Source organism: Perna viridis, chromosome 4 (assembly GCF_037379345.1).
Source record: "Perna viridis isolate PV_CMFRI_1.1 ecotype Kerala chromosome 4, ASM3737934v1, whole genome shotgun sequence".
NCBI lineage: Eukaryota > Metazoa > Mollusca > Bivalvia > Mytilida > Mytilidae > Perna > Perna viridis.
Genome location: NC_142448.1, coordinates 52,361,575 through 52,375,475, shown reverse-complemented (window position 1 = coordinate 52,375,475; position 13,901 = coordinate 52,361,575). Strand labels below are relative to the sequence as shown.

General features: G+C 33.0%; 1 protein-coding gene across 3 annotated transcripts; it reads right to left on the bottom strand.

Moving 5' to 3' along the window:
• Positions 1-1,913: 1,913 nt before the first annotated feature.
• Positions 1,914-11,408, bottom strand: LOC148620503 (uncharacterized). Of its 3 annotated transcripts, none has more exons than XM_088581411.1 (5): positions 11,245-11,408; positions 8,935-9,057; positions 8,403-8,612; positions 5,198-5,295; positions 1,914-2,132 (listed from the first exon to the last, which is right to left on the bottom strand). In XM_088581411.1, exons 1-4 carry the CDS (start codon positions 11,285-11,287, stop codon positions 5,231-5,233), a joined length of 441 nt encoding a protein of 146 aa, XP_088437537.1. In that variant the 5' UTR covers positions 11,288-11,408; the 3' UTR covers positions 1,914-2,132; positions 5,198-5,230. The 3 variants fall into 3 exon arrangements, with proteins under 3 accessions (XP_088437537.1, XP_088437539.1, XP_088437538.1); XM_088581413.1 differs by having other exon boundaries at positions 8,493-8,612; positions 11,245-11,405; XM_088581412.1 differs by lacking the exon at positions 5,198-5,295 and having other exon boundaries at positions 8,493-8,612; positions 11,245-11,406.
• Positions 11,409-13,901: the final 2,493 nt, after the last annotated feature.

Sequence of the window (13,901 nt, the reverse complement as noted above, 5' to 3'; positions counted from 1 at the left end):
AATAAACCATTTGATGAAAGCCCTAACATTTAAATCATTTAAACAGAGATACATTAAAACGATCCCAAACATTGAGTGTAATATTTTGTATTTAGTAACTTAACAGCAGTTTTAAATAGAAAATGCACATGTTTACTTGTGGCATTGTTTACACTATTTATTTCAAAATATGAAAATTCTTATGTAACATATATGGTAATAATGAAACGTTTTTATTAAAAAATGAGGCAAATATGAAATAGGTTTTGTCCAGTAACATTGAATGCTTTAACTGTTCAAATGATTGAAGTTTTTTATCATAAGAAGACAGATTGTTTGCATATGAATTCTTTAAAACATGAATTCAGGTTAGAAACTATTCATTCCATTTCTCATAGGATCCGATTACAATAAGCTTCCTTACAAAGTGACGGGTGTCGATTACGGACATGATTTTTTTTCAATTCTGAAGCATTTAATCTTACCTACATTTTTGTGAGGGTTAATTGTGTAAGTGCTTTTCCCTTTTCTCCTTTTTCACGTTCAGTCGATGTTAGTGGATTTTTATGTACCCCAATTGTCCAATAATTGATGCATCGGTATTTTTTGCCGATTTTAAAACTTTACTTTAATTATACACAGAATGTTATATCAATATGAGTGAATAAACTCTTATAATACATATGATATATATTACCCTCTTTATATAATGACAATAACATTTATTTCACAAATTTCTGTGAATTTGAAAACAAATATGCAAGTATGTATATTGTTTTTTTTTTAATTCTCGATCAGGTTATGCGAGCATAACTTGCTAAAAAATTGAAAACTATCCATAAAATTTAATTTCTTAGCGGTAAAAGTCAAATTAATGTCCCTTCATGGGAAACTTATTTAGTTTGAATTATTCTAATTGGGATATGCAGACCGATCGACGGTCTGGATTATTAAATGGAATTATTAAAAGATTAAGATTACCATTAAGCTGTATTATATCTTTATGAAAGCCTTCAATAATCACTCGCATATATACATAATATAGTAAACATCGAATCAAAATTCTATCAAAATGATAAAACGATAAGGAGGACTTGCGCTAACAAGATGAATGGACGGACATATATGAAGAATTGCACCACATTTTCTCATATGTTTCAAAACATAATGAAACAAATGTTTAGGACCAGTTTGATAAAGTATGTTTTTGTACTTAAAAAAAAACACATGAAATTACATGTTTCAGAAATTCATATGAAAATCCTATTCTTTTTGTATGTAAAAGTATATTGAAAGAGTAATCAAGGGAACTAAGGTTTTATCGGATGTCAAAGGAATGTAATTCAGGGACAACGACCAGACATGGAAAGGAGACACACACAACAAAGAACAAAAATAATAAAAAAATAAATACAAAGTAACAAAAGTAATTTGGCAACTCGGACTCCACTAAAAACTGGGAAGATGGACCGGGTGCACCAATAGATTGAGCGTCCTCTGCTTTTCTAGGAACACCCGCCAGTTGCTTTCAAAAAGTCAATAGGAAATAGGAAAGGAAAACTATAACACGTTGAACAAAACAGTTTCTATGGGAAGATGGATGCACTAAAACCATCCAAAAGTTCGCGATGACTTTAAACTTCTGTCATAAAGACTTTAATCTTGTAGCAACATAACCCTGTTTCAGAAGCCTAATTGTAAGACCTCCAGCGCGATACAAAAAGCCTGTTTAATTACGGCAAGCTCTGGCATAACGTATGAGTTGTGATATGAAAATTTCATTCGCAGGTGCTGAAGAGATGTTGTCAGATAAAAGGAAATACGGAACGAAAAATCCAGCCTTTTGAAAACAAACATCTTTTTTTAGTAAATTTGGGAGATGTTTTGGAATAGTTTTTTACACAGTGTGAGGAATCTCTACCAAGAACTACATATTTGTATCTATGTGTATTGTCGTTTTTGATTTTAACAATTTATGGGGAATCAAGGTATAAAGAGTTCAAAATTACAGGTTTTAATGTTATTGTATTCTGATAATCATCTACTATCGACGTAGTCCAGAAAATCTTTCGAATTTTTCCGGGTCCATATTGAAGTAATGACTCTATCGGAGTAACAAATGTCGTGGTAGGACTGGAGATTCTCTTTGCCTGCTGTAAGTATAGAAGAAATATTTGTTTGTCATATGTTGTTCATGATGTTTTCAAAACAGTTGATTTCTGAGATATGTTTAAAACAATTCAGAAATGTGTTTTCTGGTATGTTCGGCTAACCTGATTCAAACATAATTTTTGAAAATATAAAAAAAAATGTTGATCATGATTGTAGTGCATACACATATTCAAATCATTTGTCGGTTCCTCTATAGTCGACAGTGCCTATGTAAAAGAATAAAGACCGTTGGTAATTTTGAGTAAGCAAACATACTTTGTAATTGAAATCATGAACCTCGAAATAAATATTGTTTGTATAGCTGCCATAATTGTCATTTAAACTGTTTGCGAGTACTCAACAGTGAAAAGCAAACTCACATATGTATGGTAGATGTTTTGTGACCAAGTTGCTGCTGATGGTCAGACCTATTCGTAGATTTAATTGCTTAAGATTTGTCTTATGGCCTTTTGTTACCTGTATTTGATTGTTTGGCTTTTACTGATTGTTTTATGGTATAAGTTTTGCCCATTATTAAACATCGTGTGGTGCTCTATGGAAGTTTAATAGTTCGTTGTTTGGTTTTAAATGGATAACTCTCTCATTGACAACCATATCACATTTCCAATTTTTGTATTAATTTGCCAGGTAGTCTATGAGAACCTGTTTATGACATCAAGTAACGTTTCAACCTAGTTTGAAAATCACGGTTTTCTATACAACAAGCTAATGCCTATCATAGCATAATCATACATGCCTTCCGAACTTAGTATTATTTTTCTGTGATAACTTATAATATTTTTCTGGTGAGTTGACCAAAACAATCATTTTTTTTTTAATATTGTCATTTAAGGTTAAACGAACAAAATGTCGTTTTTTTTTGTTTTTGTTTTAGTTATAGAACGGATCTGAGAAAATGACATTGCTTGTACTCGGTTTAGCTTTCTCCATTTAACATTGTTACATTTTCGATATGCTAGCATTTTTAAAAGAAGGTAACATCAAATAAGGTTGAACAGTTTTTAAACACAGTATCTAAAAAAGTTATGAGATGAAGTATACCCGAGTTGCTCATTTGTTTTGTTACTTTGTATGTATGATTTTAGTTACTTTATGTTCTTTGTTGTTCTTAATTACTCTTGCAAAAACCAGTGCTTCCGCATTTTTTATATGAGTGATGATTAAATAGTTTAGAAATACGTTGTACAATGACGTCTATTGCATATGGGTTTTTGCTGGTAGTTCCATCTTGAATGTATTTGTTATTTCATATACGTGCACATTAGACATGAATCAAAATTTAAGTGTGCGTTCAATCAATACCTAGTTTTTACAAATTATATAAGATGAGAAACCCCCCCCCCAAAAAAAAGGGAGGTTTTGTGCAAAGAGGAAATGGCGGTATAGGAAAATCAAGAATACAGGGATTCTAGCGATAATAAAAAGAATATAATCAAAGAATATGGAATAGACACGGACAAAAGACACACACACAACAATGAACATGAAATGAACATAATAACACGTGCATATAAATAAATTGAATGGGCAACACTAAAATCCCAGAGCACTGACCAGGTGCAACGGTTAGGTAAACGTGCTCTGCTTTTCTAGAAAAAAACCACAACAACCACGAGTCATTTTGATTGTCCTCTTCTAGTCATATATTTTAAACTGTGTAAATTATTTGTATTTTGTGCCCCAATTCATTGCCTACCATAACATAAGATAACTTAAGACCAAACTACTTGTTAATTATTAGCTACATGCAAAACTATAATATGTAATATTCCCGTATTATCATTCCAAATATATATATATATATATATATATATATATATATATATATATATATATATATATATATATATATATATATATATATAAACGTCTCAGAATGTGACGACTCTATTTTCGCTCGCCGGGTCATTCCTCCTCCTAGGATTATTCTAGGGCTGAACTTAGTACACGAGGAATGATAGTACGGGACATTTCATCTAGCTGTTGTTATGTAGGATAGCGGAGGAATGACCTGGCCAGCGAAAGCTATATTTTATATAGCCTAGCTGGCCGAGTGGTTTAGGGCGCTGGACTTTGTGCAGGCGGTGTTGCCATAGATGTCACAGCGGTACGAGTTCGAGTCCCACGGAGCAACGACCAAACATTTGCATCGCAAATTTGACAGTTCTAACAACGTTGGGAATTTTTCACACCTTTCTATACGTTTACATATCTTTCCTGTAACAATTTGATCCGATGGAGAAGTGTAGTGAATAATATTGATTTGTTGTGACATGCATCATTAATTTGATCCTCTATCCTACATAATAACATCTAAATGAACTGTTCCGTACTACCATACATCGTGTACTAAGTTACAGTCCTAGATTGATCCTACGAGGAATGACCCGGCCAGCATAAGCTATATTTTTATATAGCCTAGCTGGCCGATTGGTCTAGAGCGCTGGATTCCATGCAGGTGGTGTTGGCATAGATGTCACAGCGGTACGAATTTGAGTTCCGCAGAGGAAACGACCAAAAGATTTGCTTCGCAAATTTGACAGTTCTAACATCGTTGGGAATTTTACAGACATGGAACATGAATATCATTGCGTTCACTAGATGAGTCGAATGTAACTTTTATTTATGAACATGCTATTTTAACGTCATTGTTTTGATCATGAATTCGTGTATCGTTACGGTGTATTCATCTTTATAATGAGAACCGATTTGTTCAACGCGTCATGGTTTTCCCTCTATCTTTCATCTACCCCGGACTTGATTTTTATGAGTAACTCGGCGGGGGTTTCTAGAAAAGCACAGGCGCTTACCCTACGGATGGACCTTGTCCATGCTCCCAGAATTTATGTTTTTGTTGTTTGTGTCAGTTTTCCATGTCTTGTCTTTGTCCATGGATTACTTTCTTTTGATTTCGCTAGAATCTCCGCTTTTTTTATCTTGTTACTCTTTTCGTCAAATTAAAGTGCGGATAAATAGTAGGAAAAGCTGTAAGTAAAAAGTTTCACTAATATTAACATGTAATTTTCTGACATAATTATATACATACTCGTCTGTAAAATCAAGACTGTTTATTACATCTCTAGTCAACGGCGATACAATGACCATAGCCACATTTAAATTGAATGGAAGAACATCCATATGAACCTGTATTAAGAAAAAGAAAGCTACATAAACAATATCTTCAAAACACAGACGAAATTAAAACAAATGAAAATCCTATGTTGTTTGATAGATGTAATAATCATATACTATTTAACACATAAGAAGACATATAACTATCGTAGTCCTATATAAGTGAGAAAATAACCAAAACTTATATTCCATATTAATTTAATCCCGCTTGCTGTTTATATGTTTTTCACATTATAAACCCCGATGAAAATGCAATAAAATGATTCAATTAGTAGTTTCATTTTGTATATCTTTTGTATGTTTTAAATTATACTAAATTAAAAAGATATTTCAATAATGTTAGATTTTTATGAGACTTCAACCACGGAAAGCCGGTACAGTTTCCATTTAATGATTAGATAAATAATTGATTATGTTCATATAGTAGTATATATGTGTAATTGCTCATTTCAAAAGAAATATCAAAAATATAGAAAGGCGATACACTATTTTGACTAAAAACATTTCAGAAGACCCAAAAGACCATGAAAGTATCATGTAAAGTTAATTCAGGTAGATTATACATATGTAACTACACTTTTAGTCTGAGCTCTACTTTGAGAGTACAGAACCTTTTTTGAGATATTATTTTATAACTCAGTTAGTTATGTATGTATTAACAGCCTGTTTATCAGATACCCAATCAAAAATAACTTGGCAAAGTATCATTTTGTCATAAGATAATTGATTGCTTTTGTCCATTTTAAAAAGATTTAGTTCTTCTTCATTAATGGTAAGAAAAAAAATCAATTGAACTTTAAATTTGTGATTGTGCTTGTCCAGTGCATGAAATGCTATGTTTCATAGTAAAACGTTTCCGGATATCATCTACAGTTTCCGCATTATTTACTTTATTTATAGCTGATCTGATCAGAAAGAAAGAATATCGTTTAGCTAGATCCTTTGATCTCAGTTTCCACTATATAGATGACGTATTATCTTTAAACAATCCTAATTTCGGGGATTTGATACATCTACACAAAAGAACTTGAGATAAAGGATACAACAGACACTGTGAAGTCACCCTCATATCTTGACCTAAACTTAGAAATTGGTGGTAAAGGAAAACTATTGACCAAACTTTACGACAAACGTGATGACTTTTCATTCAGAATTGTCAACTTTTCTTTCATCTGTGGCAATTTCCCTTCAGCACCTGCGTATGGAGTGTTCATATCACAACTCATACGTTATGCCAGAGCTTGCCGAAACTACAGACATTTTGTATCGCGCTAGACTTCCAACAAGTAGGCTTCTGGAAAGAGTTATGTTGTTACAAGATTGAAGTCATCACTACAGAAGTTTTATGGTCGTCAACTCGAGGATCGTTACGATGTATCCATCTGCGCCATGAAAACTGATTTGTTCAACGTGTCATAGTTTTCCTTTCCTTTTTCGTCTTTTCCAGACTCGAATTTTAATGAGCAGCTCGGCGGATATTTCCAAAAAAGCAGAGGCCATTTTGCCTTTTCATTAATACACAAACGAGTTAATAAAATGCTATTTATTTACGAGTTATGAAAATTTAATTGTCTGGTTTTCGGACTCTTTGATTATTTTTTGCCCAACGATGCTTTATCCTCTTATTATTTTCACTACATTCTATATGTAGATCTGACTTTTACTTTGATGCGTTTTAATTCCAACGTCATTATAAACAATTAATTCTAGAAAGATGGCGTTGTGATGCCAATGATATTCGGGATGATAAATTTGATAAGGTTGTTTTTTTTGTTTTTTTTTGTTTTTTTGTTTTTGTTTTGTTTCGATTTTTTTTTCTTTTTTTTTTTCATGGTTGTTGATTATGCTTTTGTTTAGTTCGTTTGTTTGCTTTTTTCTTCTGTTGTTTGTGTTGTTTTTTGTGTTTGTGAAGCCAATTTTGATATGTGATGGAGAATTCGACTGCGTATTGGATAAAACTGACGAATTTGTTTGTAGGATGAATACGTGATCACTGTTGTATTTAAATTTGTTTTTACTACTGTATAATATGTTGGGTAAATAAAATGGGGTTTCATAATGGACTATTAATCTGAAATAATATAATATCTGGCTGTGGTTACAATAGTCATGAATAGAAATGCTCTGAGCTATAATGTTGGGGGAAACAGTAAAATGCCCGTAGTTTGTTAAGACAGCTCAAAATTGTAGTAGTGCGTTTAAAAACTGACGATTGTTTTTATCATGACCTAAACTCTGAAATTTTAATCGTATCTATTTCATAAACGGTTGTTAGTTTGTTTTCAGACAAAACTTGTTCCTCTGATCAATTTCAATGTAAAGATAATCGGTGTATTAATAAGCAGTGGCGTTGTGATGGAGACTATGATTGTGATGATAAAAGTGATGAATTTTTGTGTGGAACTCATCTTTACAATAATAAATCATGTTTGGATACAGAGTGCAAACATTTCAGACAATGCATTTTACAGAATTCAACTTGTGATAGGAAAGTCGACTGTTTTGATGGAAGTGATGAATTAGACTGTAAGTAAAAGTGCTTGCAAATCTTGTTTTCACCTATAAATTCACGATAATGGGTCCAAAAGCAAAAGAAGTGTTGTAGTCAAGTAAAACTTGGGCTTAACTATTTTTATATTGAAAGATAAGGGTACATATGTATTGTGTTGAGGAAGAAAACTTAATGCAAATTGGTGTTCCAAGTAGTCATTAAAAACAGAAATGTAGAAGGAGACTTCAAAGCTCTATATATAAGCACCTTATTTGATTTTAAACACATTTTTCAGAAATAAAACTATAGCACTTGCAACATAAAATCCTGCAATAAAACCGGCATCAGGTGCTTTGGAAGGCTAAACATATCCTGCTTCACCAGCAACACCCGACATATTGCAAGTGACAATTATCTGGCAAAAGACGGTGAGAGTAATGCAGTTCCCCATCACCAATCACAGAGGAGTGTAGTCGAATACATTTCACACTTGGGAGCAATAGCAAACAGTAATCAAGGGAATCAAAGTTCTAGTGGTAATGAAAAGAATGTAATCCAGGGACAAAGACCAGACATGGAAAACAGACAAACACAATAAAGAACATAAAGTAACTTAAATAATACATACAAAGTAACAAAAGCAAATGAGGAATTCTGACTCCACTAAAATGGGAGCATGGACCAGGTGCACCGGTAGAGTAAGCGTAGCCATACTGACCGCAGTTTCTTTCGTCACTGTTATCAGCACAGTCACAATCACCGTCACACCGCCAGTTGTTATTAATACAAACACCGTTGTCACATCGCCAATTATTCGATCCACACGTTCGTACAGATCCTACAATAACAGCAAACGAAATGTTTCTGTAAAAGGTATTTAGTTTCTTATTGTTTCTCTTTCATCTGACTTGAACTTTAAATGTTAGCAAGTGTTTTGCAAGAAGTAGACACCTCTCACCAATTTGAAGCACCTGATTTCTCAAATAATTTAGTGATGTTTGTGCTTTGGTAAGTAGAGGATGAAATGCAGTTCAACGAATTTAGACCAGTAATGCAATGATTTTTCACTTTATTGTTTATTGTTATCCTTTCTATTACCGCAGTTAAAATAAGATATTTTGAAAAAAAAATCTCAGTCCAATTCTTACAACTTGTATTACTTTTTAATTTACTGCAGTTCCATTCGTCACTATTATCACCACAATCATCTTTACCGTCACACCTCCAGTTGTTACTGATGCATTTTGCGTTATTGCATCTAACTTCATTTTCCATACAGGCTTCTACAATAATAACAAAAAATCAAAAACAGAATTATAATAAAAGAAATGAAAAAAGAAAAATAAAAGCAAACATGATAACGTATCACAATGTTTTCTCATTTTAGGATACTTACTTCAATTATTTTTATGTTTAAAACATTGCCGTGGTCATCTAGAATGTAAATATAAAAAATCATAAAATAAGGAGTTTTTGATGATAGTATTTTATCAAAGCATGTTTCCCGTCTTTTGTAAAAAAAAGAAATCAGCGACACGACTTTGTTAATTTCAAAGTATTAACTGCGGAACGAACTAATTTAATAAGGATTGTGAAATATCCAAACCGGACCCTCAGAAAACCTGTCTTCCCTCCAAACCGGCCGTTTTCAAAAGTCCCGGCCGGTATACATTAAAACCTGTGTTTTGTCTTCAATAGACCGGCCACCCCATAAAACCGTACACCGTGTTTTTCACAATTTTCGTTACATATTTCAAATTAAAACAACCTCTCAATTCCAGCCGCCCTGTTATTCTTCACCTGTAATAAATATGTCAACAAAACTGTAAATGATTACGTAATATTACGTAATTAATAATTCACTGACCGGTTTGCATTTCATCAGTGGACAGATGATAATTGAAGGGTACAGTAGTTTTAACAACAAATTTAACCCATACTGTTGGTGTATGCACACGACAGGCAACCGGGGTCATTAAATAGTACGATCTTTACGATCTTTTAACTGTCAATTAATGTTACCTAAAACAACATATTGGCGAAATTATTATACTTCGTTGATAGGTAATTTACGAAAACAATACAAATAATTAATTACCATCAATAGCCCTTTGATCTTTAATACACATTCTTTCAAAGTCGTGAACATTACTTTGTCGGCAGTACAATTTGTAAAATCAAATCATTTACAAATGATGCAAGCTTTAAAATGTAATAAAAGGCCAAACGTTTTGAATTGGCATTAAACAAACTGACAAGGTGTAGGGTTACAGAACGCATTAATGGAAACAGCTCTTAGAATGCATTGTTATTTTTCACAAAACCGGCCATCCCTATAAACCGGCCATTTGTTCTATTCCCAGTGGTGGCCGGTTTGGAGAAGTTTCACTGTACATTTTTTCTACGACACAGTGAAAGAACATTTGATTTCCAACAATATATTATCATAATACACTTGTGAGTTTTCAATATAACCCACTTCCAACAAATACCAATTTTATCGATTAATTTTATCCTCATTTTTATTCGTATTTTTCTATTGAAAAATTTACCTCGTACCCACCCTTCATCCCTGTAATCACTAGTTAATTCACCTTGACTACCCCTTTCTCTTGTAAGTACTAAACTGTGACCCACATTATTCCATACTACCATTATCTGACTTTTCAGCTCCCCTTGAAAATAATCTTCTTTAATACACTACTATTGCATTTTTCAATTGACCAATTTACTTTATACAGTCCCCCCATTAATTCCCTTCTGCTCTCTTATTCCACCAGCTAGTTCACCTTATATTCATCACTATTCCTTTTTTTCATTTTGTTAATGACTCGATTACCATATTTCCCAAGAAACCCCGTTCCCATCTGTCAGCAACCAAATATTTGAAAATCGTGAAATGAACTCATTTTTCAATCCCCGCGAGCTTTCAGTAGCTTGATTTGCTATATTCATTTTAAAAAAGTGTCAACAACATATACGTTATCTAAATCCTAAATATCCGGGCCCGCACTACATAGGAATGTATAAGTCGCTGTGTGAATTATCAAAGATAAAGTGAAATTGTCTCCCGTATATAATTCCTACGCAATTGAGGTTGTTCATATAAGTATTACATTCGCACAGGGCAATAATGATTGCCCTTATATTTGTTGAATTTGAATTTTAACAATGGTTTAACCCCGGATTTCATGTATCAAATTGAAAAGTTGTATTATAACCTTCATCCATGCAAATATAGAAATGGATTGTAGTATCATATCCATGTTTTTCTAGATAACAAGGACTAGAATAGTTAAATACTTCTAGGAATTTAAAAAAAAGGGATTGCATAAGTGTCAAATATCCACAAAAGGTAACAGCAACAGATATAGAGCAGGTTTTTGTCAAACAATGAAAACAAACAGAAATTGGAAACGAGAACCATGATAAAAAAATGTCTCGACAATTCAGAAATGGTAATAACTTACCGATTAAAAATGGAAAAACTATGATGGCAAATATACGATTCATGTTTTGAACGCAAACAAATGTTCTATCCTTGTTCAATTATATAAATTTGAAATAGATACAACCCGTGGAAAAAATGTTACATTTCCCTTACGTCTAGAATCTTAAATGTATAGAAATGAGTCAATAACAAACACACTACAAATATCTTACGATATATCTATAAACGGAATTCGATAGGAATCAATAAGGAAAGTCTCTCTTAAGTACAATACAACAAATTTCCCAGCGGAAATCAAAAGAATATATTCCAAGTAAAGCTACTAGACAGGGAAAATACACAAATCTTAGTTCCTTAAATTTCCCTGTTAGTCTGATTCTCATATTAAATAGGTTTTAAGACTTCGTAAAACAAAGATTAACTCAAATGTGTAATCAAATGCATTTCTTCTGAAATCTTTAAATGATATTGAAAAAAAATACACTTGTGTAACTGCATGTTATTCATTTCGTTGTTATGTTATGTATACAATTATTGTATGTTAGGAAATGCTGAGATATAATGTGTATATTGTACATTGGTAGATGTTCAACATGTAAGCAGAATATAATTAAGTGTTTAAAACTATTAAAGTAGCACTCCAGATAAAAATCATGCAAATGTGTTTCATGGTTGGAGAGCCTAAATGTACAATTTTTTTTATATTTCGTTTAAAGTGTTATAGTAAACAGAAATTGACATGTGACTTTTAATATAAGCCTTGTTCATAGGAAATAACGTTTATAAAGAATAAATGTACAATTCAAAATTTAGAGAAATAACTCTAAAATATAAAGGAAACTCTTAGATTTTCAATGTACCTCGTAAGGACAGACCGATTAGAATGAAAAAAATTACATTTTATTAGATAGACCTGTAAAGCAACTTTTAAAATAGCAAAAATAAAAATGTGTAGCCTTTATCTGGGATGTATCACATATTACACAATTTACCTGATTCTCCAGTTTTTTTTCTCCAGAATGCAATCCAGGGACAAAGACAAGACATGGAAAACAGACATACACAACAAAGAACATAAAGTAACTAAAATCATACATACAAAGTAACAAAAGCAAATGAGCAACTCGAACTCCAATAAAAGCCGGGGTATGGACCGGGTGCCCCGGTAGGGTAATTGGCCTCTTCTCTCTAGAAACACCCGCTGAGGTGCTCAAAAAAAAGTCAAGTCCGGGGTATGACACGTTGAATAAATCAGTTTTCATTGTGCAGATGGATACACCATAACGATCCACGAGTTCAAGATGACGACCATAAAACTGTAGTGATGACTTCAATCTTGTAGCAACATAACCCTGTTCCAGAAGCCTGTTTGTTAGAGTTCAAGCGCGATACAAAAAGTCTGCGTAGTTTCGGCAAGCTCTGGCATAAGGCATGATTTGTGATATGAACACTCCATACGCAAGTGTTGAAGGGATGTTGCCACAGATGAAAGGAAAGTTGACAATTCTGAATGAAAAGTCATACGTTTGTCGTAAAGTTTGGTCAATAGTTTTCCTTTACCATCGATTTCTAAGTATAGGTCAAGATATGAGCCTGACGTCGCAGTGTCTGTAGTATCCTTTATCTCAAGTTCTTTTGGGTAGATGCGATGTTTCAAATCCCCGAAATTAGGATTGTTTAAAGATAATACGTCATCTATATAGCGGAAACTGAGATTGAAGGATCTAGCTGAACGATATTCTTTCTTTCTGATCAGCTATAAAGTCAGCCTTATAAGAGTGAAGCAATCGGTCAGCAAGTAAAGGAGCACAATTTGTTCCCATTGGAATGCCGACCGTTTGTTGAAAAATACGTCCACCACACTGACAAATATGTTGTCAATTAAAAATTCCAGCATTTTGTAAACATCTTCCTCTGTATATTTGGAGATGATTTGGAATTATTTCTTACAAAGTATGAGGAATCTCTACCAAGAACTATATATTTGTATATAGGTGTACCATCTTTTTTGGAAAAACAACGATGTATAATGTTTTTAAGTCGGGATTTTAACTGAGTATGGGAAATAGAAGTATACAATGCTGAAAAATCATAGGTTTTAATGCTATTATATTCAGATAATAGTCTTGAACTGAGTGTCTCCAAAAGATCTTTCGAATTTTTCAGGATCCACATTGAATTAATACCATTACGGAAGTAACAAGTGTTGTGGTAGGACTGTAGACCCTCTTTGACAGTTGTGAGTATAGAAGTTAAAAGTTTTGAAAGAGGTTTGGTGGTACATTTTGCAGATCCAGCTATGAAACGTTGTTTGTATGGATTCTTGTGAAGTTTAGGAATCCAGTACATAGACGGTAAATCACAAGCATCGTCCTTGGTAGAGAGACCAAAAGAGGATAGCACAGATTTATGGTTTTCCACAATTTCTTCTTTGGAGAGAGTGGTAGCAGTGTAGGTCTTATCACTGCTATTACTTTCTACGTCTACCTCTGATAATAAACATTGGATATAAAACGTTTTGCAGACAAAAACAATGTCAAAAGCTTCATTTTCTAACATTCTATTAACAAAATGGCAAGTCCTTTGATGCAGAGACAAACTAATTGTCTTTTCAAGTAGAGGAAACATCCTTGAGTGAAACCATATTGTCAACTGGATGGTGGGTTTTGACATGCA

What these genes read in the sequence shown, in the direction of transcription:
- LOC148620503 (XM_088581411.1), bottom strand. Translation starts at nt 11,287, where the DNA reads ATGAATCGTATATTTGCCATCATAGTTTTTCCATTTTTAATCG. An exon ending in GAACTGCAGTAAATTAAAAA is followed by an intron (nt 8,613 to 8,934) that starts GTAATACAAGTT and finishes CTGTTATTGTAG; the next exon opens with GATCTGTACGAACGTGTGGA. An exon ending in TCATTTGCTTTTGTTACTTT is followed by an intron (nt 5,296 to 8,402) that starts GTATGTATTATT and finishes TTCTTAATACAG; the next exon opens with GTTCATATGGATGTTCTTCC.